The following is a 22,673-nucleotide window of genomic DNA, read 5'->3' as shown; positions in this document are numbered from 1 at the left end:
GAGGTGGGAAATAAAAGCCTCCTTTCCCATATGCCTTTCTAAGCATGAATATCTCAGCCCCCTGAGGGTGACATTGGTGTTCAGATATACAGCTTTTTCACAACCCCCTGCCCTTCACACTTCTGAACTGCTTTGACAGACCCTGAACCAAAGATTTAAAATGCGCGACAGTGACAAAACCCTCCTGTTTCCAAATTGATCTCTTCCCACACTGAAGGAGAACTGCGCATGTTAGAGTCATTGAGAGGGGAGAACTGTCTACATAAAGTACCTTGCTGAAGTCATAAGCGATCTTCAAGAGTGTATTGATGATACGTGGTTTTCTCCCATCTGCTGGCTTGGAACCTAATGCCGCGAGATGTGGTTCCATCACATCATGCATCCTTCTGTATTGGAGATGCTTTGGGGGTGCAGGAAAGTAGGACAGTCATGCCCATTGCTATGCTACAGAGATCAATACTGGGTGGTAGGAAGTACTGGCAATTTGTATGTCATGAATAGTTATTGTAGAATCCCAAGGCTGGCAATTTTTCTTTTCCAGTTTTGAAGCATTTACAAGCACAGCATGTGTAGTCTCTAATGGCATGGTCACACATCTCCTTCCAGGGTCCGACTTCTATCTTAGCGAGCTCTCAATCCCCTCAGCCCACTACAGTCTCAGACACACAGAAGGTGCTCACTAAGAATCGAGTGGACAAGAGAAATCACAGGCCCTTGTGCAATAGAGGGGAGCCCTGAGCTGGGAACTGGACTCACAGAAGCGCAGATTTTCGTCTCGTCTCACGCTACTAACCTGTCTGACCTTAGGCAGACTTAATTAACTTTTCGTTGTTTATCTGTGAAAACAGTCTAAGATGTCTGCCCATCTCTCTCCTGGGGTTCCGGTAAAGGATCAAATGGCATAATGTACATGAAAGAGTTCTGAAAGTGTGAGCACAGGCAGCTGCTGCTTTTGCATTGTGGTGGGCTTGGCAGAGGAGCAGAGACTGGAGGCAGTGGGCCAAAGTGGATTCTTGAATGGGAGGGTCACAGGAGGAATGCAGGATTTAGAAACATTATCCTGGCAGCAAGAGATGAGGGAAGGAAAAACCACTTTGCATTGGGGGTGAATTTTCAGGAAAACTTCCACTCTCTTCAAATAGTTCCTAATAATTTTGGTGGGTACTCAATTATAAATAACAGCAGTATTTGTAGCCTGAGGGCTTGCGTATCTATAAAGTGAATTTCAAGTGCTTCAGAATGCCCAGCAACAATGCCTACTATGTACTAAGTGCTAGGGAACAAAGGAAAAATAGGATTTGGCCCCCACTTTCAAGGTGCTCTGAACAAGCGAGAAGACCGATGGTAAAGACATAGCACACGTGGGGTGTGCCCGGGACAGTGGAGGATGCCTGGGCCACCGCATAGATTTCAGGATGTGCGGAGCATGGGGGAAGTGAGGAGGAGAAGGAAGGAAACTTGTGTGAGTTGGTAGAGATCAGCTCAGGAAGCTTCTTCCATGCTTAGGTGGTTTGCATGTTTGGAGAGTCTTCATTGAAGACTTTAAAAAAAAAAAAAAAAAAAACGGGAATAAAATGACTACACTTAATCACAGAATCTGCTTTTCTCCTTTTCTTTGATAGCCATTAGAGAAAAAGTCATTCATTTTCATTCGTTAAAGTCATTTAATTTTCAAAATCAAGTGGATAAAAACAAATGTGGCTTTGATAATAAATAATTATGACTTGCCAAATGCCTCTTACCCACTGACCCCGGGAGCTGCTCAGTGTTCTGAGCCCTACTGTGTGTTAGGACCACATCTCTTTTTCTCACAAAGCGAAACGGGCCATGAGGTGGGAGTCAGGAGCGTTGGCTTATGAATGATGAATAGGGTAGAGTTGGCCGGAGTGATCACAAATCACATCTGCAATATTCCACTATTTATATACTGAACCCAGCACCGTATTAAGTGAGAATTTCATTCATAAGCATGCATTTCTCATTACATTCCAAAAATCAGACCATTAAAAAAACAAGTTTGGGAAACTCTTATTCGAGAGACTGTTGCTTGGGTACATGGCATAGAGTTTATTAAATTCATCAAACTTAACCTCTAACTTTAAAGTAATATTGATATTTTAATGTGCTCTGAATTCAGAGGTCAAGTTGCAAAGAGGGAAGGCAAGCATTCAATGTATTTTCAAGTGATGGTGTCTCTTAGTAACGTTGTGCAGTAGAGCTCAAAGGATTGCTACCTTTTTTTAAAAAACGGAACTTTTATAGCTCAGTATTTGAAAAGTGGTCGTATGTCATATTAATGATGGAAGTTGAGGAGCAGCTTTAGCCACAATTAGAACTTAAGTTTCTGGGGAAATGGGAGAGTTTTGTTTTTATGAAGTGGACAGAAACCATATCCCATCCTTATAGTCTCGTCTTAGTGTGGAGACACCCATGGAACTTGACCGTCTTTACTGCCAAATTTATCTAGAACGTGTGCTGTCCTGATGCAGATGAATGGGCTGTTTCCTTCACATGTAAAGAACATCATTGTATTAGAGGTTGTCCTAGTTTGTTTTCTGTTGCTTATAGCAGAAGACCTGAAACCTATGCAGAAAGCTATACAGAATACCTATAACATCTTTAATTTATACAGAAAATGAATTTATTTCTTGTTGTGGAGGCTGAGAAGTCCAAAGTTGACGGGCCTCATTTGGTGAACCTTTTTGCTGGTAGGGACTCTGCAAAGTCCCTAAGCCATGTGGGGCATCTTGTGTCAAGGGGGCCTGAGCACACTAGGTCAGGTTCTCTTCCTCTTATAAAGCTGCCAGTCTCACTCCCATGATAACTCATTAATCTATTAACCCAGTAATTCACAGATAGACTAATCCATTCATCAGGGCAGAGCCCTCATGGCGCAATCACCTCTTAAAGGCCCTATCAGTACGACCGCATTGAGCGTTACATTTCAACATGAATTTTGGAGAGGAGCGATGTTAAAACCACAGCAGGGGACTGCAGCCTTCACCAGTACATACAGACCAGATATTACGTTTAATGGAAATAAACTTATGAAGCTCAAGTCTTACAAAATAAACACATAAACATCTTAATATGATAAGTTGTAATGTTTTATTGGATTTTAAAGTGTTTATGGATGAGTTACACATAAAAGAGAGTTTGCTATACACAGAGCTGTATTTGTGACATTATCTTCACATTTAAATATAATCTGGTCCCCAGAATTCAAGGTTGCTAGGTTTTTGAATTCTCAATTTAGAATGGCCGTATTTGACACACAAATTTGTGATTGTTGCATAGCTCCTTAAACCCTTCAACAGTTCTCATTGCTCTTAGGTGAAGAGAAGAATCCTCAAGATATACAGTGCTCTGCATGATCTGCTTCCTGTTGGCCCATTGAGCAGTCTCTGTAGTCACCCCTCATTCTCCAGATGTGCTAGGTTGTTCCAGCCCTGGGTCCTTTTGCATATGCATTTCCCACTGCCTAGAATACTCACCCTGCCTGCACTCTGTTTAAATCAGACCCTTAGGTTTCCCCTTATACATTTTTATATCTCCATTATTATAATGTCTACTTTATCATCATATAAGTAATTGTGTTTTTTATTCATCTATTTGTTATTCTTTAAAAAGTTTCCCCCACCAAAATGAAATTTCATAGCAGCTGAGATCATGTCTATTATTTTCCCCATTGCAACCCTGGCATGTAGCACAGTGCCTGGCCCATGATGGATGCTCAGTACATGTGTGTTGGATGAACGAATGGATGGCTTAGTCCAGATTAATATATATGTATATATGGGTAACTTTTCTGTTCCTGCATCTCCATTGTTTTCCTTAATAAGACTTGGTTTTTCCAAGGTAACGACAATTTTAGATTTGACAGTGACCCATTTTGGGCAACCTTTCTGTGGTGTTGAAGCCCGTAAAATTCATTCCCACCTGCTTGACTTGACTTCTCAGTATCGCTTGCCACAAAAACTCTTGTATTACCGATATTTATCCTGAACCTACACCATTCTCTCATGCCCTCTCTCACCTTCATTCTATTAATAGCCATTTCAGTTGGTGCTTTAAAGTATCAGGTACAACTTCTACCAAGAGACTTCTCTGTGCCAAAAGGAGACTTGTTCTACCAAGAGAGACAAGACAATAAAGCTACAGCTAGTTTCTTTTCATGATTGGGATGGCAAGATTCAACATGTGTCTCTATCCTGGCCTAGTTACTTTTCCCTCTTCTCTTCCTTATTTTGGTTTCTCAGTTGTCTTCTATAGGGCAGAGGTTCCGGGCTCTCATTTGATAGAGAGACCAAAACAATGAAACAGACCTCTAGCAGTACCACCTCCTCTCTTTTTGGCTGAAAGTTGCTTAAGTACTAAATTTAAAACATGAAAGAAAAGGTAATTATAAATATAAACACCTCCTTTCTGATACTTAAAATCACCTGCCTGCTGTCTCCCTCTCTCTCATGTAGCTTTATCGAGCAGATAGAGCAGTCTCTAGAGTGAGGTGGAAGGCAAAATGAAATATTAAGGTAATATTCATGCTGCAGGTACCATACAGCATAGGATAAACATGGTAAACATTCTTCGACTGTCAGTTTTAGTGTGCATGAGCAATTTTAACCATTTTTAAAATAAGAAAGTATGAAATAGAATCAAAATGAGCCTTTTTTTTTTTTTTTTTTTTTTTTTTTTTTAAGAATAAGATGCTTTTGAATTGAGTCACATCACTTTGTGATCCCACACAAAGTATCGACCTAGGATAGAGGACAGTACTCTTCAAAGATGAATGGATATTTACAGACTCAGGGAAGTAGTCAATTAATTGTATAGGTCTCTCTTTCTCTTATTCTCCTCTGGCCTTTCCTGTCTTAATTTTCTCAGTACACTTACCATGTAAATTTTAAAGAAAAGGTGAAAGGAGTTAGGAACAGCTTGCTATATTATATTATATAACTGGTGATAACCATTTGCTGATAGTTTAGTGTGTTGTTGCATAATTCTGGTAACTTGGAATCAGAAGAGACATTTTCCTCTATAGAGAAATCCCTGGAAGGGTGGTTGTCTGACCTACCTCTCCTTAATCACTTCTAAGAATAGAAGGTCATTCTTGGTGAGCAGCCTTTCTGTAGTGACTAATTCTAATTGCTAGTTTTTTTTATACGTTAAGCAGAGGTCTACCCTTCGGCAGCAGCTTCTACCTATTATCGTAGTTCTGTGTGCTGGAGAGAGCAACTTCTCTTTTCTGCGTAATTCTTGTAAATCTTAAAATACAAGATTTTCTTGAAGCATTCCCTTCTCCTGGGTCAAATTCTCATTCCCATTTCTTGTATGACATGGGGTATAGACAAGTGCTGTCCAATGGCACTTTCTGCAGTGATAGAAGTATTCTGTATCTGTGTTGTACCTGGTGGTAGCCATTAGACATGTGAATATCGGACACTTAAAATGTGGCAAGTGTGACCCAGGAATTGAATTTTCAGTGTAAATTTAAATAGCCACTCATAACTAGTGGCTGTTATACTGGAAAATGCAAGTCTAGAGCCTTAAAGTCCGCCCCATCACACACCTGTCTGGCATGACAGTATAAGCACAATGGCCAGAACAAGATAATTGAGATGTGGTCTGACTTATACAGAATGTGGTGGGGTCATCTTTCGACCAGAATACCGAACATTAATGAAGCTTAAGATTATATTAGCATTTTAAGCACCATGTTGTATTATTGGCTCATACTGAGTTTGTGGTCAGCTGTTGTCAGTAAGCTTGTTGTCGCTTTTCACAAGAATTGCTTTCACATAGGCCTTGTAAAAACACTTGATTAAAATTCCAAAACACTGCCTTATCCCAGCTCAATTCTCATCTTGCTATTTAGTACGTTGAGAGGTTTTGGATCACGAGTCATCTAACATATGAATTACACTTTTAGTTTTTTGGTGTTTGCACTTGACCATTCACATCTCTATGTTCATACAAATGTCGACAGCACAGGGCCACAGTAGCTGCCACTAGCTGCTTCCCTAAAGATTAATGCCAGTCTGTGAATAAAGACTAGGGATATGAACTCACCTGCCTGTATGATAATTGTCACCACATTTTCTATGTCTTATTCACAAGGACAAGATAAATACTCGGGTGAAATAAAGCTATTCTGTGTCTGCATTCTAGTCCATTGGTCTGTGCACCATATCAGAAAATAAAATGAAATTAGTTTAACTGGATGTGTTTATATGGAATCAGTCGTCTATATGGTAACTGATGCAGTGTTTTCTGGTTTGTACTATCATCTGAAGTGAAAATTCTTTAGGCTAATTAAAAAATATATACAAATCTAAGTTGATTTTTTTTTTCAGTAAAACAGACTACAGTAACTTAATGGTTTTATTTTGGTGTTTAGAGAAAAACTAGTTTTACTCATTGAATTTCTGTTGAAGGCGTGCTATTAAGCATGATGGACTGAGTGCATTTATTTCACTCTGCTCCTTCCTAAAAATCCCTTTAAAATAAAAGTAAAGGAATAAAAAAGTGCATACCAATGGGAGCAAAGAGAAAATAGAGAACACGAAGAAAGGATATAGTTCAAATGAAAGATGCCATACAAATTTTGCAAGCAAATGGATAACTTGTAACTGACTTAAAAGTGAGAAAAAGTGAAGGTGATCCAAAAAAAAAAAACAAACAAAAGAAAAAAGATGCTTCAGAACCTCAAAGTGGCTTAGGAATTTAGAACCTGTAAAGATGGGAGTGCAGAGTAGGACTGAAAACAGGATTGGTTAAAACTTTTGTATAGCAAGATAGAAGTAATCAGACCTCCAGGTTTCTCCTCCAAAACTCAAAGCCCAGTAACTATCTTTCCCATGACACAGAGGTTTGGAAATTTAATTTTAGGAGACCTTAAATAGAAAGTCTCTGGGATTCAGGACACAGGCCCAGCTGTGTTGGGGTAATGATTGAGGGGGGCCACATCTTCTAAAATCAGGAAAATTAAGTCAAATTTCAATACTGAAGACAACACCCCCACCCCTCAGTTTATTTCCTGTTAGCCTTCCCAGATGGTAGCATCCAAGCTGTACGCACCAGACTGGAGACTGGAGAATTTGAGAGAAGATTCACAGAAACTGACATGTGGCCATTTCATCCTGAAATAGGTCCCTCCTTCAGCTGTGCTGGCACTCACTATTCAGCAAGCCCATACCACACACAGCCCTCAGGAGGCTCTTAGTGCTGCTTTTTATTAAGTATAAATGAGTAGCCAGTGATCATCAGACTTTTGAAGATATTTCTAACAGTGAAGCCAGAGTCTGAAACAAACGAGGAATGAGAATCAGAGACAAATGGAAGGAGAAAGGAACATCAAAACAAATTTAATATCTTTGGAGAGAAAAGAAAAGGTACTATGTCCACAAAATCAGAAAAACATGGTGAAAAAAAAACAGTAAAAGGAATATTCAGAAAAGTTAACAATACGATACCAGACACTTTAAAAAGGTAATAAAAGTGTTGGAAGAAAGTTGAAAATCTCAGAAAAAAGGACCAAAAAACAAAGGGATGGAAATCATGGGAAGAAAAAATAAGAAAACAGGAAGATGAACTAAAAAGGCTAGCAGCTATCTAATTGGAATTTCACAAAGAGATGTCAGTGGAGATAGAAAGGAGGAAACTATGAAAGATACAAAATTTTGAATTTCCTGAAACTGAGGAATATACATTTCTAGATTGAAAGGACCTGCTGAGTGACGTCTCAATGAAAACGAGGCAAAGGTGGTCCTGTGAGGACTGTGCTTCTAGCGCATCACCATCACCTGGGAACTTGGTAGAAATGCAGCTTCTTTGGTCCCCACCCACGCCTAGTGAAACAGAAGCCCCTGCCCACCAATTCTGACGTGTGCTAAAGTTTGCAAAACACTGGTGCAGAGAGTCAGAACAGCCTCTGGCTCCCCAAGCTGGCATCATCCATGAGCAGTGTCTTCAAAATGCTAAGAGAGGTCGGGCGCGGTGGCTCCCGCCCGTAATCCCAGCACTTTGGGAGGCTGAGGCAGGTAGATCACGAGGTCAGGAGATCGACACCATCCTGGCCAACATGGTGAAACTCCACCTCTACTAAAAATACAAAAATTACCTGGGTGTGGTGGCGTGTGCCTGTAATCCCAGCTACTCGGGAGTCCGAGGCCGGAGAATTGCTTGAACCAGGGAATCGGAGGTTGCAGTGAGCCGAGATCGTGCCACTGCATTCCAACCTGGCAACAGAGACAGACTCCATCTCAAAAATAATCCTAAGAGAAAAGGATTGATAGCCTAAACTATACACACCCAAATCCTATAAGGATATTTTCAAACAGGAAGTGACAGCTTTTACACATGGTTTCTTGCAAAACTAACAAAAGATAGACCCCAGGAAAATGAAGGAGCAAGCTGAGAAAGAGGAAGACTAGACATCCAGGTAATGGGACTCCCAGGAGGAGAGAGGTGAAAGAAACCCCCAAGAGGGAGGGTAGGTTCTACAAGAGGCTGCAATATTTACATGATGCAGCTGCATGACTCCTCAGCAGCAAATCTGGTCATTCGCAGTGTTTCTCATCCAGATCTAGAGTCACAACTCAGTAGAGCTGGAAGATATCATTTCATTTCATCTCCCTCTGTTTACAGGACAGAAAACTAAGGTTCACAAAAACGTAGTAGATCAAGACACAAAACCGGGAATAGAATTCCTGTCTGGGGAGGTGTAGTTTGAGTTATTGTGTCAGATCTTATCAGCAGGTTGATTAATGTAGAGTATCACAGTTTTATGTTTACACTTTCTGGCTGGCAGCAGTAATGGACATTCTGTTTTCTGATGTTCATATGCATTTTGAACAATAGCTAAGGTAAACCCTTATGGTGCAGTCTACAGCTGCTCTTGAGTGTCTGAACTCTAGTTTGTTCACTCTGGGGTCTTGAACTCATTCATTTTATCCTGAGTTCTGGGGAACCAAAGGTAAATCAGAGGTTCTCTCCACTCACAAGTAAATCGCAAGCCTAGTAGGGGAGACTCAAACCAGATCAATGGTCCGAACTCTGAAAATGACTGTGGAAGGCCTCTGCCCCAAAGAAGAAATAGAAAAATTTTTTAAGTTTACTAAATCAGAGTAGAGTCCATTTTTATTGTACATAAATTACTTCAGATTAAATATTTTTTCCATGTTTTCTTTATCCTGTTGTCTTCCAGGATTTGCTTTTTAAATTCCCATTTACATAAAGGACTAGACTGAATTTATACTTGGGGATCAAAGAAGGGCTGTTTGCTATGTGGTATGAATGGGGCTTTTGACTTCTTTTTCTTTTATTGATCTTTTGTTGTTGTTGTGTTAAGAGACGGGTCTTGCTATGTTGCTCAGGCTGAATTTGAACTCCTGGCCTTAAGTAGTCCTCCCACTTCAGCCTTCCAAATAGCTGGAATTGCTTGCATGCACCATGGAGCTTGGCTTATATTTCTTTTTTCATTTTTAACATGTGTTATGACTAGTGCATGAATAAGACACTGATTATTGCAGGACCTCTATATTAAAATATTAATATGTGGCCATCTTTATTATGTTTGTGATCCAAAGGATAATTATATTTTATGTTGACCTGGCTTTTTGCTGAAAGAACTGACTCTTTGCTTTTTTTTTTTTTTTTTTTTTTTTGAGACAGAGTTTCACACTGTTGCTCAGGCTGGAGTGCAGTGGCATGATCTCCGCTCACTGCAACCTCTCTGCCTCCTGGGTTCAAGCAGTTCTCCTGCCTCAGCCTCCCAAGTAGCTGGGACTACAGGTGCGTGTCACCATGCCCGGCTAATTTTTTTTGTATTTTTAGTAGAGACGGGGTTTCACCATGTTGGCCAGGCTGGTCTCGAACTCCTGACCTCGTGTTCCACCTGCCTCGGCCTCCCAAAGTGCTGGGATTATAGGCGTGAGCCACCATGCCCGGCCTGACTCTTTGCTTCTTACACCAACACATGTTTGCTGGTTAGTGTCCTTAATTCTTCATCAAGAATCTGTCTCCTTACACAAGTTTCCTCCGTTGGCTTTATTCTTTGATGCCACAGTACCAATGGACCAGTCTAAACATGTGTTCTTTTAATGAAACCTCTTAATTATCTTTTTAGAAAAGAGATGAGCAGAGACTGTTTATTTTTTATCTATATGAGAGGAGTTCTTTGCTTGCCAAATTTCTGTTAAAAGTTGCCTGATATTATGGGGTGTTAGTTATTCCAGCCAAGATAGTTTTCAGGGAAGCCTTTCGGAAGGGAGTGGGGGTTATTGTTGGAAATATAAGTGACCTTTAATGTGTTGGTAGAATGTAATGTTTTCTTTAACAGTTTGTAATTCCTTTATAAATGGTGCTAAGCTGGTTGTTTGCAAGTTATATATAGAAATTAGTATTTCCTTGGGGCCAGGCTTGACTGTACTAGTCAATACATTTAATCTGCTTGCTTGATGGTTGTTTGTATGGGATGACCATAAATTCAGCGATTCGTTAGTTGCAATCACTGAATTGGACTTAGGATTGTGGTTAGAGTGATGCATTCTAAGAAAAGACGGTATTGCAAACATAAAAAATGGCTTCACATTAAATTTCAGTGCACACATCCGCTAAAAGGAAAATGCTGCATGCAGATACCTTCTCTAAATTGCCTAGATTGCATGTCCTTACGCATCACAGCTACAAGGTCTTAAGCCGCCTGTTATTGACAGATACCCCTTATTCAACAGGAAGCTACACTTTGGTTGGTTTAGAAATTCCAGCGTGAGAAAACCTGATATTCTGGTTCCTCACTAACAGAGAATATTCCATTCTGTGGTTCTCCTTTCAGACCCCGGAATTAAATTAACACCATTTATATCCACTTAAGAGGGCATGAAGGTTCTTTTGAGACAGTTATGCTTTCTGGAGATTACAGTGAATCAAGAAGTAGAACCAATCATCACACTAAGTGGTCATATCACTAACCTCATAAGTTATATTTTACTGTTGTTAATTTAGTCCAGATTTAGGTTCAAGGCAGGTGTTAAGAGTATCCAGACAAACTAGTACAGTTCTTATATGTGAGAATAACACACTTATCCATTTTCTTAGTGATTACAGATGCATTAAAATGCCAGTATTGAGCTGTTCTGGGCAGTAGCATCTCACACCTGAGCACAGGGAGACCCTAGTCTGCACTCTGTGTCTTAGAAAACCTCCCATATCAGAAGCACCAAGTGCAATGGTAATGGATAGTGAATGAGAACTCCAGTAGAGCTGAACTGGGTCCCTGTGGCCAGAGGCTGCAGAGCTGGAAGAACTGATCCTGTATGTCAGGGAAGGAGGAAAGCACAGTGTGTGCCCTGGAAACCAGAGGAAGTGTGGTGCTTCGCCCCCTAAGTGGGCATCAAGGTCACCCATCATCCTTCTGTCATCTGTCCTGCGTGGAGTTAGGAGCCTCCAATTGGTGCCCTTGCACCTGGTCGTGCCCTCCTCATCCCAGTCTTTCCACCCACAGCCATCAGAGTAGCCTTTCTAGAATGTACGTGTGATTTTGTCACCCTACCATTTGACATCCTCTGGCCCCCTCCCCACAGCTGACCTTGAGATAAAGGTCAAATGCCTGATGTGGTTTCCGGGGCCCAACTTGACAACTCTCATCTCCCAGCGGCCTCACTCTTGAGCCTCTTGTTTCTCCAGTCTCCACCTGTGCACTCTGTACTCAGCCATCAGGTGTTCCTTCATTTCCTCAAAGGGAAGCCTTGCTCTGCTCTCACTTGCCCAAATCTTTGCCTCTGCTTGGAGCACTAGCCTCTACTGTCCCTCGCTGAGCTAACTCATCCCGCAGATCTCAGTGTGGTCATTTCTTCCCTTCCTTTGGGAAGTTTTGCTGACCTCCAATATTCTCTCTACCACTATATAGAAGTCTGTCCACAGTACCTCCACTGCCCACTCTTCCTTTCCCGTTGCTGGACTTACCACACTGTGGACAGCTCCCTGTTGCCTGCTATTCTCCCCACTAGACTTTAAGCTCTGTGAGGTCAAGGGGCATGTCCATCTTGCTCATGTAGAACTCCAGCACTCTCAGAGTTAAATATCATCAGATGAAAATGGCAAGCCATGTTTGCCTCTGCATTTTAAAGCTATTTGGCAAAGTCGGCTGAAAAGTGAAATGGGCAACAAAATGAAACCATTATCGTTGGACCCAAGAAGCCGAGGCCAAAATACCTGGGACTCCTGTTTTTCCAGTGGCCTCTTAGAAGCCTGAGGGAACCATCTGGCATTCCTGACCAACCCAAGTCCCCAGGTCTGTGTGTCCACAAGGGACTAATTATACTTCACTTCAGAAATTATTTAACCGTGGAACTCCCTGTACTATCAACAAACATAGAGGACCAAAATATTCCTAGTCTCTAAGATGGATTTGTACGAGACTGAAATACCTTCCAGTATTTACAGTTTGTTTTGTGATTTTTGAACAATGGAAAGATGGTATTTCCACATTCAGTAATGGAAAAAGGTATTCGGAGTTCTGTTTTTGTTCAAGCGTTGCACGTTTCCTGCCAAAAATATTAATTAACTACAGTGCTTTTTAATGTGTTGATCAAGTTTGGGCTTTATTCCTATTTGGAGAAAAATGAAAGCTGGGGTTGAGTTGAATCTTTGTGGTCTAGAACTGGATATTTTTGACCAACTCCATAAATGGTTTTTTTTTTTGAGGATTTTAGATGATAAAACAGATTTTTAAATCTAGTTTTTTAAGGTAGTTGTCTCCCATTCTTAGCCCTCTTCATTATACAAAGCAAGTTTTTTGTTTGTTCGTTTTGTTTTAAACTGGTGTGGTATATATCAGGTGGTTACTTGCTAGTTAGTCTGAGAGCTAATAAGAAACGGGTATTTGGATTTAATTCAGTTCCATTAGGACAGATTTAAATTTTTGTGATACAAGGACTATTATTCTGGCAGTTGTAAGGGATTTTTGTGCTAGGAAGCAGTGCTGACAAAGACAGCACTGTGCACGCGCCATCTGTAACTGAGCACTTTCACACTGCAATTTAGGAGGTGTGCAGTTCAGGAAATTGCTGGCTTTGGCTGGAGCATACTTTTACTGCAAGGAAAATTTTATTCGTCACTCAAGTAATTGGCAGTTTTAATACCTTGTTCATAATTACCTTATAAACAAACGAATATATAAACCAAAGATTGTATGGTCTGTTATCTAACTTTTAGCCTTATTTGACCAACGTGATAGACACCTGTGGGCCTCCCCGCCCCCACCACCAACTGATTTGCTTTATTTATTGCACACATCCATTGCTGAGTGTTTTGTTTTTGTTGTTGTTAAATACAAATGTAGCTATACGTGCCTGAGACAGCCTGGGGACCAAAACCAGATGCAAAGTTTGAAGGGAGATAGGGCTAGGGATGGGGGAGGGGATAGAGGGAGGGGCACTCGGGCACTTCAGAGTGACTCTAGTGTTTGTAGGAGGACATCCTGCTAATGCAAACATTTGGATTGTGCATTTAAGAGAAAACTTTGGTCCCCTAGAGCAGTGTGGTTTTATTTAACCCACACACCCTGACCCTAAGGCCTTGTGGCTTGTCTCCTGGATGGAATCCATCTCCGGGACCTAGGAATTGACTAATTGTCTCACTTGCATTACCCTATACCTCACAGCTAGATCAAGGACTTTATACGCAGGCAAATCCAGATGTGGGAAATGGTCAAAATCAGAGGTCATGGCTGACTTGACTCTAAACAAAAGCCTGTGAGACTTTATGGGAATCTGAAGGGCTTGATATTCATTTGTGACTTGTACGTAGTACTGCTGAATCATCTCTTTTTTAAAACTTTACTATCATCATAAAGTTCAGCTCTTAAGATATACATTGTCTATGCTAGTTACCTGACATTAGATTTTCTGATGACTTGGATTTTAAAGTTGGAAAAAGACAATCCACCCACAGTCCTTAAAGATACTGTGCAGAAGGGTTTTAACAATATTTCGAGAAGCTTTCTGAATTTGTTCTTTAAATATAAAATGTATGCCCGTTTTCTCCCCTTATTCTCTTGTGAAGAAGGTGGCACCTGACAGAAAGTCAGCCATCTGACTCTGGTAGATGGTAAATACATGCAAGCCCTGGGGCCCCCTCTCACCTGCAAAGTGGGCAAGCACAGATTGGGAGGGCCTCTGTTCTGTGGCATTCTTAGTGTTGGCATGATGATGGCTCAGTGAGCCAGGGTAGATTCCCAGATCAGTTTAAAACCAGAAGTTCAGCATTTTTGCAAGGTGGGAAGTAGGGGCCTTTTCAAGGGAGGTACATGTCTGTATAAGAAATTAAATGCCAGAGTATCTTTCATACTCTGTATTCTATGAAAGAAGCCTTAAGGGATTGCTTCAGGAACAATCGGGCTTATTCTTTGAGCTGACTTGGGAATGCTTGAACTTGTTAGGTGAAAAGCCCTAGTTTCAAAATGTTTTGTTATGTCTGTACCAGAGAAATGTTATCATTAAAGGGTATAATATATGAAAAGTGTTTAGCAAAGGGCTTGGCACTTAATCGATCCTCAATATTATTAAATTTTATACACATTCTAAGGGTGATACATAGAGAGAATTCTGCTTCTAAGAATATCTCAGTATGGCAGAGAAGACTGGTGGTGTAAGTTCAACATCAGCTTGCAGCACAAGATTTTGTGAAAATATATAAGAGGTACACCTCGCTTGGGAACCTACTGCGATCGTGAGAGACCGATGAGTTACAATAATGCAGAAGAGCTCAGAACACTATAGAAATCCAGTTTTGGGTACAAAAAACACACAAGATATATTTTGCAAGTTTTATTGTTAGTTGAAGATTAACTGCAGACCATGTACAGACACCAGTGTGTGACTTACATAAGACACAGAATTCTGTTCAGAGCATTCAGATTGTTTCATTGTTCCTTGCGTTGTAAAGAGTTACCTGACATTAGTAGAAAGGATATCTATGATTTGTAGATATCCTTTCTACCTTGATGTTATTTTCTCCTGCCAAAAGATGGTCTAAAAAAGACCAAACTTCCTGATCTAATATGACAAGATGGCTTGCACATCCATTTGATTGCTATTTTAACAAAATTGTCATTTAATGCTGCATTTTTCCCTTGGGAGTTACTATATTGATTGATGACTTTTTAAGAACTTTGAAATGGCCTCTTTTTTTTCTGTTTGTTTCTTTCCATTTGTTCAGTAGAACACTCACCAATAGAACTTTACACAATGGTAGAAGCATTCTGTATGTGTGCCGTACCATTTGATAGCTACCAGGAGTGTATGGCTATTGAGCACTTGAAATGTGGCTGCTGTGACTAAGGAGCTAAATTTTAGCATTTAATTTGAATTAATTTAAATTTAAAGAGCCTCATGTGGCTCGTGGCTGCCATACTGGACATCATGGTCTGATGTTTAAGACTTTTAATATAAAACATGTTTTGATCTAATTATGCCAAGGGATTATTCAAACTGGAGTGCTCTTATGTAATACTTTTGTACTACTGAAAGGGCTGGAGCATATTCATTGATATTGAAGACTATGGCAGTGCCTTGAAACTTGCTGTTTCTTAAAGAAAAGGGGATCTCTCTAGAATGGTTCTAAAAAATCCCCAATCTGACAAGTATTTTAAATTCATTAGCACCTGTAATATGGGCACTTTTCAACAGAAGAATTAGAAATAGATTAGGAATCAAGAAGGAGGAACAGGGAATTAACTCATCAGTGCCTGGTATGCCACGTTGGTGTTAGGCATTTTGTATACCATTTAATAAGGAGAAGGGAGAAGAGCTGTTAAGAAAAATAGCCAGATGTGGTGGCTCACACCTGTAATCCTAGCACTTTGGGAGGCTGAGGCTGGAGGACTGACTGCTTGAGGCCAGTAGTTGAAACCAGTCTAGACAACATAGTGAGACCCCCACTGTACAAAAAATTAGCGAGGTGAGGTGGCACTTACCTGTAGCCCTAGCTACTTGGAAGCTGAGGTAGGAGTGTTCCTTGAGCCCAGGAGTTTGAGCTGCAGTGAGCTATGAGTGTGCCACTGCACTGTAGCCTGGGTAACAGAGTGAGACCCTATCTCTAAAAAATAACAATAAATAAAAAAATTTTTTAAAAAGAAAAATAGAATAAAGAAACATCCAACCGTTGCCTTTAAGTGCATAGCATTTAGACAGCCATAGCTGCTAAACAGTACCCCAGATTTATATAGGAATGTTTTCCACATATTCGAATATTAGGATTTATAATTTAATGAGTAACTTAAAATGGCCATGGTATTGCTGTTTAACTTTTAAAAGTACTGTTTAGTCAGTTCCATATTTCTGAAGAACCAGTCAGAAATAGAAAATATTTGTCTTCTTTCAGATTGTTGCACCATTAACCTTGTTAACGGTGCTTTCTTTTAATTCTAGGGCTGGAAACAGGATTGTTGAAATACTACCTGAACATCTGAAAGAGTTTCAGTCCCTTGAAACTTTGGACCTTAGCAGCAACAATATTTCAGAGCTCAAAACTGCGTTTCCACCCCTACAGCTCAAATATCTGTAAGTGAAGTTTTCTTTAGCAAAAACTTTCACCTGTAATGAAAATATTATAATGAAAAAATATAACAAACTTTGTCTACTTTACTACTGATGGATCAAAAGTATAATTTATTGACTTGAAATTTGCTGTAAGCTTGAACGACCACAATCTGCAGTTTATTCTTATACTTTCAGGTTATAAAAAAATTACATATTTTTTTATTAGAAAACCTAGATGGTGTGAAAAGTGCTCATTTTTTAAAAAAAAATCAAAATCAGACCATTGCTATGTATTATTAATAAATGAATGTCCTAAAAAGTGGATATTTATAAAAAAAAAAAGTTGCATCCGTCACATATTTTAATCACTGTTTTCCCAGCAATATGTGTGAATCTTAGCATCTGTCCTTGAGGACCTAAAAAGTAATTTTTTTAAGTTTCCGTTGATGGTTAGGTTCTCTGGAGACTCCTTCTTTTTTTTTTTTTTTTTTTTAAATTATACTTTAAGTTCTAGGGTACATGTGCATAACGTGCAGGTTTGTTACATATGTATACTTGTGCCATGTTGGTGTGCTGCACCCATCAACTCGTCAGCACCCGTCAACTCGTCATTCACATCAGGTATAACTCCCAGTGCAATCCCTACGCCCCACCCCCCCCCCCCGGAGAATCCTTCTAATACAGAGATGGCCTGCACTTTAACTTGCAAATAAATCAGAAGGAGAAGCTCATCTTTAAACTTTCAACAGGTATCTCAACAGCAACCGAGTCACATCAATGGAACCTGGGTATTTTGACAGTTTGGCCAATACACTCCTTGTGTTAAAGCTGAACAGGAACCGAATCTCAGCTATCCCACCCAAGATGTTTAAATTGCCCCAACTACAACACCTGTAAGTAAAATGTTCTCTTAGATACTGTTTCTCACCTCCCCCAAACCCTTGGTGTCTATTCCTTAAAATCCACAATGTGGCAAAAAGGAGTTTAGAAACAAGAATGTAGCTGCCTTTCCTTTGAGAATTGGAGCTATAGAATCTCCAAATTGGAAAGAGTCTTAAATGTCACCTCGTCACCTCCTCACCTTGTGCCAGCTGCTGCTTGACAAGACACGTTAGATTGTTACTGAAAGAGTGAACAGTGTAATCATTGACCAACGCCGGCACAAAAGTGCCATTGTGGCACTGAAAACATCCGCGGTCTCTCAACAGCTGTGGTTTATGAGAATAATACCGGCAACTCCAGGAGTCTCTGATAGCTTAAGTGGCTGTAAAGATCTGTCTCGTTAATAATGGTAGAGCGATCTGTGAACAGACTCCTGCAGTAGTGCAACTTTGGCTGCACATTGCAAACATTTGGGGAGCTTTTAAAAATCTCACTGCCCAGGCCACACCCTAGACCTCTGGGGGTCAGATCCAGGCTTCAGAAATTTTTAAAACTCCCAGCTTGGGTCCAGTATGCAACTAAGGCTGAAAACTACTGCCATAAAGAGAAAGCATTAAACCTAAAAAGAATAGTGAAAGATAGTAACCAACTTGTAAACAGATCGTACAGGATATGACAGACCTCATATTTTAGTGTAACATTTAATAATCTCATTCTGGATTGTTTAAAAACAAATCTTAATTTGTTTGTGTCTATTCTGAGTGGACAAGACTTTAGACATTGAAATGCAGTCTAGTTTCAGTATTTTATTATTCCAAAAACACATGACCCATTTCAGTAGGAAATTCACTCCCTGCTTAACAAATTGAAATTCTTTGCAATAAAAATGTTTAGAAACTGAAAACACTCTATGTAATTGAACACTGACTGGTTTAACTATATTGTAGTAATGACACATTTTATTACTACCTCCAGAATTTAATTGTCATATAAGCTAACTCTTGTAATACTCAATACAGCGAACTGAACCGAAACAAGATTAAAAACGTAGATGGACTGACATTCCAAGGGCTTGGTGCTCTGAAGTCTCTGAAAATGCAAAGAAATGGAGTAACAAAACTTATGGATGGAGCTTTTTGGGGGCTGAGCAACATGGAAATTTTGTAAGTGTGGGTTATCACAGTTCCTGCTCGGGTAATATAATCATAGAATGCTCAGTGTACATTCAGTAGGTCTTATGTGAAATCCTATGTTAAAAATCTCATTATCCACAATCTTATTTATAATGTAGTATTCAGTTTTGATTCAGGTAATGTGATCGATAATTTATAAGTACCTAAATTTATAACCACCTAAATTATAAGAATATGTATTTTTTTTTTTTTTTGCTGACGTCTTCATATAACAAAAGCTTAAACATCTAATAACAGTAGGAATATGTAATAGGTTGTAATCATATGTCCCCTTTGAAGAGACTAGATAATGAAGTTTTGATCCTGCTTTTGATTCTTATTGTAAATGTAGGCACCTGGACCATAACAACCTGACAGAGATTACCAAAGGCTGGCTTTACGGCTTGCTGATGCTGCAGGAGCTTCATCTCAGCCAAAATGCCATCAACAGGATCAGCCCTGATGCCTGGGAGTTCTGCCAGAAGCTCAGTGAGCTGTGAGTTGCCTTTTATTCTCCTCAGGTTTGAGAGCAGGGATCATGCCAGGGCATGAGCTTCTTACCACTGATCTGTGAAATTTTCATAACAAAGTTTCCAAGGTGACAGCTTTTTTCACATGCAACCTAGTCTTATTTTTGTTGTGGTAAGTTGAAGCCAATTCTGTTGCAGTTCTATGGCACATTGGCAAAAGCAATGATGGTTATTTTCAAGCAAAGAGAATGTACTGTTTTAATTCCTGAGATTAGAAATATTTACTTGGGTATTATTAAGGCAGAATTTAAAAATAAGGATTAGTGTAGCTCATACGCTACCTGTCTTTTGGAAAAGGAATCATTGCATTGAATTGAAAAAAGCTATTGTTTGTTTTTCTCTTTTTTCTTTACAGGGACCTAACTTTCAATCACTTATCAAGGTTAGATGATTCAAGCTTCCTTGGCCTCAGCTTACTAAATACACTGCACATTGGCAACAACAGAGTCAGCTACATTGCTGATGGTGCCTTCCGGGGGCTTTCCAGTTTAAAGACTTTGTAAGTTAACACATTTTGCTGTCAGTACACGAACCTAATTGGTTCCTAAATGTGCCCACGTTTCTCCTAGCAGATTTCTTTTGTTGTCAAGGAAATGCGTACAGCCTCAGAAGTAGTGTCTTAATCTTTCCCAGATCAGTTTGATTAAAATGGATCCATTTCATCCATATGTGTTTCGTAAAGGGATTAAAAAGGACAGTAATCAGTTTGTTTTGGTGATTACAGTTAACCTTCTCAGGATCTCCAGGAAATTGGTAACTGCTTAAGAGGGAAACAATTTTAAGTCCACTAAGTTTTCTTTATAAAATGCAGATTAAAAATTACTTAGAGCACAAAGGTCTACAAAGGGCAGTGAAGGAAGATACTGTTTATCATGCCGGTTATATCCTCAACCTGATCTCCGTCCTAAGAGAAAGAAAAGGGAGTTGAATTAATTGACCTTTGAAAAATTTCTCAAATGGTAATTTAAGGTTGTGCAATGGGCTTTTGATTTTTGCTCTGTCAGAAACTTTTGCTCTGTTCACGATGTGAAGCATTACATAATTGAAAGACATGCTGTATACTTTGGCGAACTTCTGCATGTGTGGTTGGAACAGTGGTTTTAAAGTTTAATGTATTTTTCAGACTGTTCGGATCTTTCAGCATGTAGTCATTTTGATAGAGGAATTAATAGGGCCAGTGTCAACGTTTTCTGATTTTAGGGGAAAACTTAAAATGTGGTTAAGGGAGTCAGGCAGGGTGTAAGAAGTAAGTTGGAGAAAAAGAGTTTTCTATTGTTTTGAAGGAGGTGGAGATAATGTGGGAAATTAGGAGAAATTTTTTACAAATGATAAGCCACCTGGGTGGTGATATTAGGCTTTCAGAGCTTATCACTCTAAAGGGAATGCTTCTTTTAAAAAATTAGGGATCTGAAGAACAATGAAATTTCCTGGACTATTGAAGACATGAATGGTGCTTTCTCTGGGCTTGACAAACTGAGGCGGCTGTGAGTATGAATTGCTTCATAATTTAGCTCACTCTTCGATTTAAAACTTTTGTCTTCACTGAAGTCAGCTATACAAGTTGACATCATGAAGAGATGAAATCGGTGCTTAATCTGGTTACTACCCTTTATCCTCTCCCCAAATGCCTGCTGTTGCACGCGATATATACTATTAACTTTTTCTTCCTTAGGTGAAAGTGTTTCATTCAACACTTTAGTGTGTGTAATTTACTTTAATATCCTCATAATCATTTTCATCTATGTTGAGGGCTTAGACTTTTGGAATTATCATTGCGTAAAAGTTAGTGCATGCACTTCCACATTTTGAAATTCTCAATCTTGTACTGTCCTCGCAGGAATTTTTTTAATGAAGTAATCTAGTAGCGACTGATAATGCTGTGGTAGGTTACAAGCAAAACGGGATGAAAACATCTTATAATTAGCCATAAAACGGTCTTGCAGGTGGTCATATTGTATGTTTTAAGCCAGCAGTATTCAAATTCACTTCCCTAGAGTCCTAAACTCCTGTGGATGTAGGGTATCCACAGAGAAGGAGGGGAAGGAGAAAACATTCACTATTATCTGCTCTGTTAGTGTTCTGAGACAGTTTACTTGAAATAAAGTCTCTGCCTCTTCCTAAAAGGACTCTGAAAAACAATTTAACTTAATCAGCAGAGTAACTTACTGAATACCTATTTTTGTTGGGCTCTTTGTTGAATGCTTTGAAAACCATGTTGAACTACATTAGTGAACTAGATGGCGTGGGCACATTTTTACAGGATATATTGTTTAATTGAAGAAAATGGAATTGCTCACACATAATTTAAAAAGCAGTTCTGTTTATGAGAGTTCCACCCCCAAAATGCCTTTTTAATTTAAGTGTTCCAATGTAATTTTTTTCCCCAGGATACTCCAAGGAAATCGGATCCGATCTATTACTAAAAAAGCCTTCACTGGTTTGGATGCATTGGAGCATCTGTGAGTAGCTAGAATTCAGTTACCCTAAAGAGAATCTCTAAGATGGTTTTTACTTATGTGTCATGAAAGATAAAACAAACTGGAATGTGATTTTGTTGGCATCCTTCCAGTTCCATAAAATATATTTAAACATCTCCCTATCTTTCTATCTCTTTCTCTGTCTACCTACTTACCTACCTACCTATATAGAAGTGTACAGGTATATGCTTTCCTTTGTATTTAAGGACAAAAGCTGTATCTCCTTAATGGGTTTTTAATTGTTTTTCTCAAACAGTGATTATTTATTTTTTTAAGAAACCTACTAGATGTAGTTCGTTCACTATATGTCAGGTATTGTACCACATATTCACATATGTTGTCTCATTTAATTTTTAATCAGAATGCAATTCAATAGTTATTATTATCTTTATTGTTAAGCAGAGGTTCTAAGAGTTTATTGATTCCATTGGACAGTTAAAGAGATGACTTGGCTTTTAAAGAACAATGTTCCACAATCCTTAAGGGTGACATAGGAGAGTTTTAGCGCTACTTTGAGAATTGTTGGTCTCTGATTGTTGTTTAATTATGAAACATGCAACCCCCTTACCATTGTTCTCTTTTTTCGTTTGTTTGTTTTCTTTTGTTTCTTCTTGACCCATCAGTTAGTAACTGTCAGAAGCAGGACTCAACCCAGAGCTGCCCCTACTTTCACAGTGCCCCTGCATCACACTAGCTCTTGCCTGTACAATCTCTGCTGCTACTCCCAGTAACTCGTAACTCCTGGTACACATTTCTGAAATGTCATTTAGGGGCTCAGAAATTTTCAGCCACTAAGAGAGGAAAGCTAGCTAACATTGATAGGAATCAAAATTTTGCAGCTTTAACTAAGTGAACCAACCAGCTGCTTATAACCATGGTTGTATGTTTTACTCTTGTACAGTAAAAGTACAAAGTAATGTATCACTGTTAAGGAATGCTTGTAGCCAGAAGTTTTAATATCTATTAACCAGGACCAAAGAAGTTACAATTTAAAATACATATTGGGTTCTTCCGTGTGTGCTACGTATTGAGAGTGAAGATTTAGCTGTTATCTATAAACCACTTTGTTGT

General features: G+C 39.3%; 1 protein-coding gene across 1 annotated transcript in view; it reads left to right on the top strand.

Moving 5' to 3' along the window:
• The window catches only part of LRIG3 (leucine rich repeats and immunoglobulin like domains 3), a 46,322-nt gene that overhangs the window by 11,378 nt on the left and 12,271 nt on the right, over positions 1 to 22,673 (top strand). Inside the window, exons 4-10 of the mRNA XM_001116602.5 lie at positions 16,431 to 16,562; positions 17,291 to 17,434; positions 18,443 to 18,586; positions 18,948 to 19,091; positions 19,481 to 19,624; positions 20,529 to 20,609; positions 21,513 to 21,584. Of these exons, the coding sequence (XP_001116602.2) occupies positions 16,431 to 16,562; positions 17,291 to 17,434; positions 18,443 to 18,586; positions 18,948 to 19,091; positions 19,481 to 19,624; positions 20,529 to 20,609; positions 21,513 to 21,584 (861 nt within the window). The remainder of the gene's footprint in view (positions 1 to 16,430; positions 16,563 to 17,290; positions 17,435 to 18,442; positions 18,587 to 18,947; positions 19,092 to 19,480; positions 19,625 to 20,528; positions 20,610 to 21,512; positions 21,585 to 22,673) is intronic.

This window comes from Macaca mulatta, chromosome 11, assembly GCF_049350105.2.
Source record: "Macaca mulatta isolate MMU2019108-1 chromosome 11, T2T-MMU8v2.0, whole genome shotgun sequence".
In the NCBI taxonomy this organism is placed as follows: domain Eukaryota; kingdom Metazoa; phylum Chordata; class Mammalia; order Primates; family Cercopithecidae; genus Macaca; species Macaca mulatta.
The sequence above is the reverse complement of the archived record's forward strand: the minus strand, read 5'-3'. Positions and strand labels throughout refer to the sequence as shown.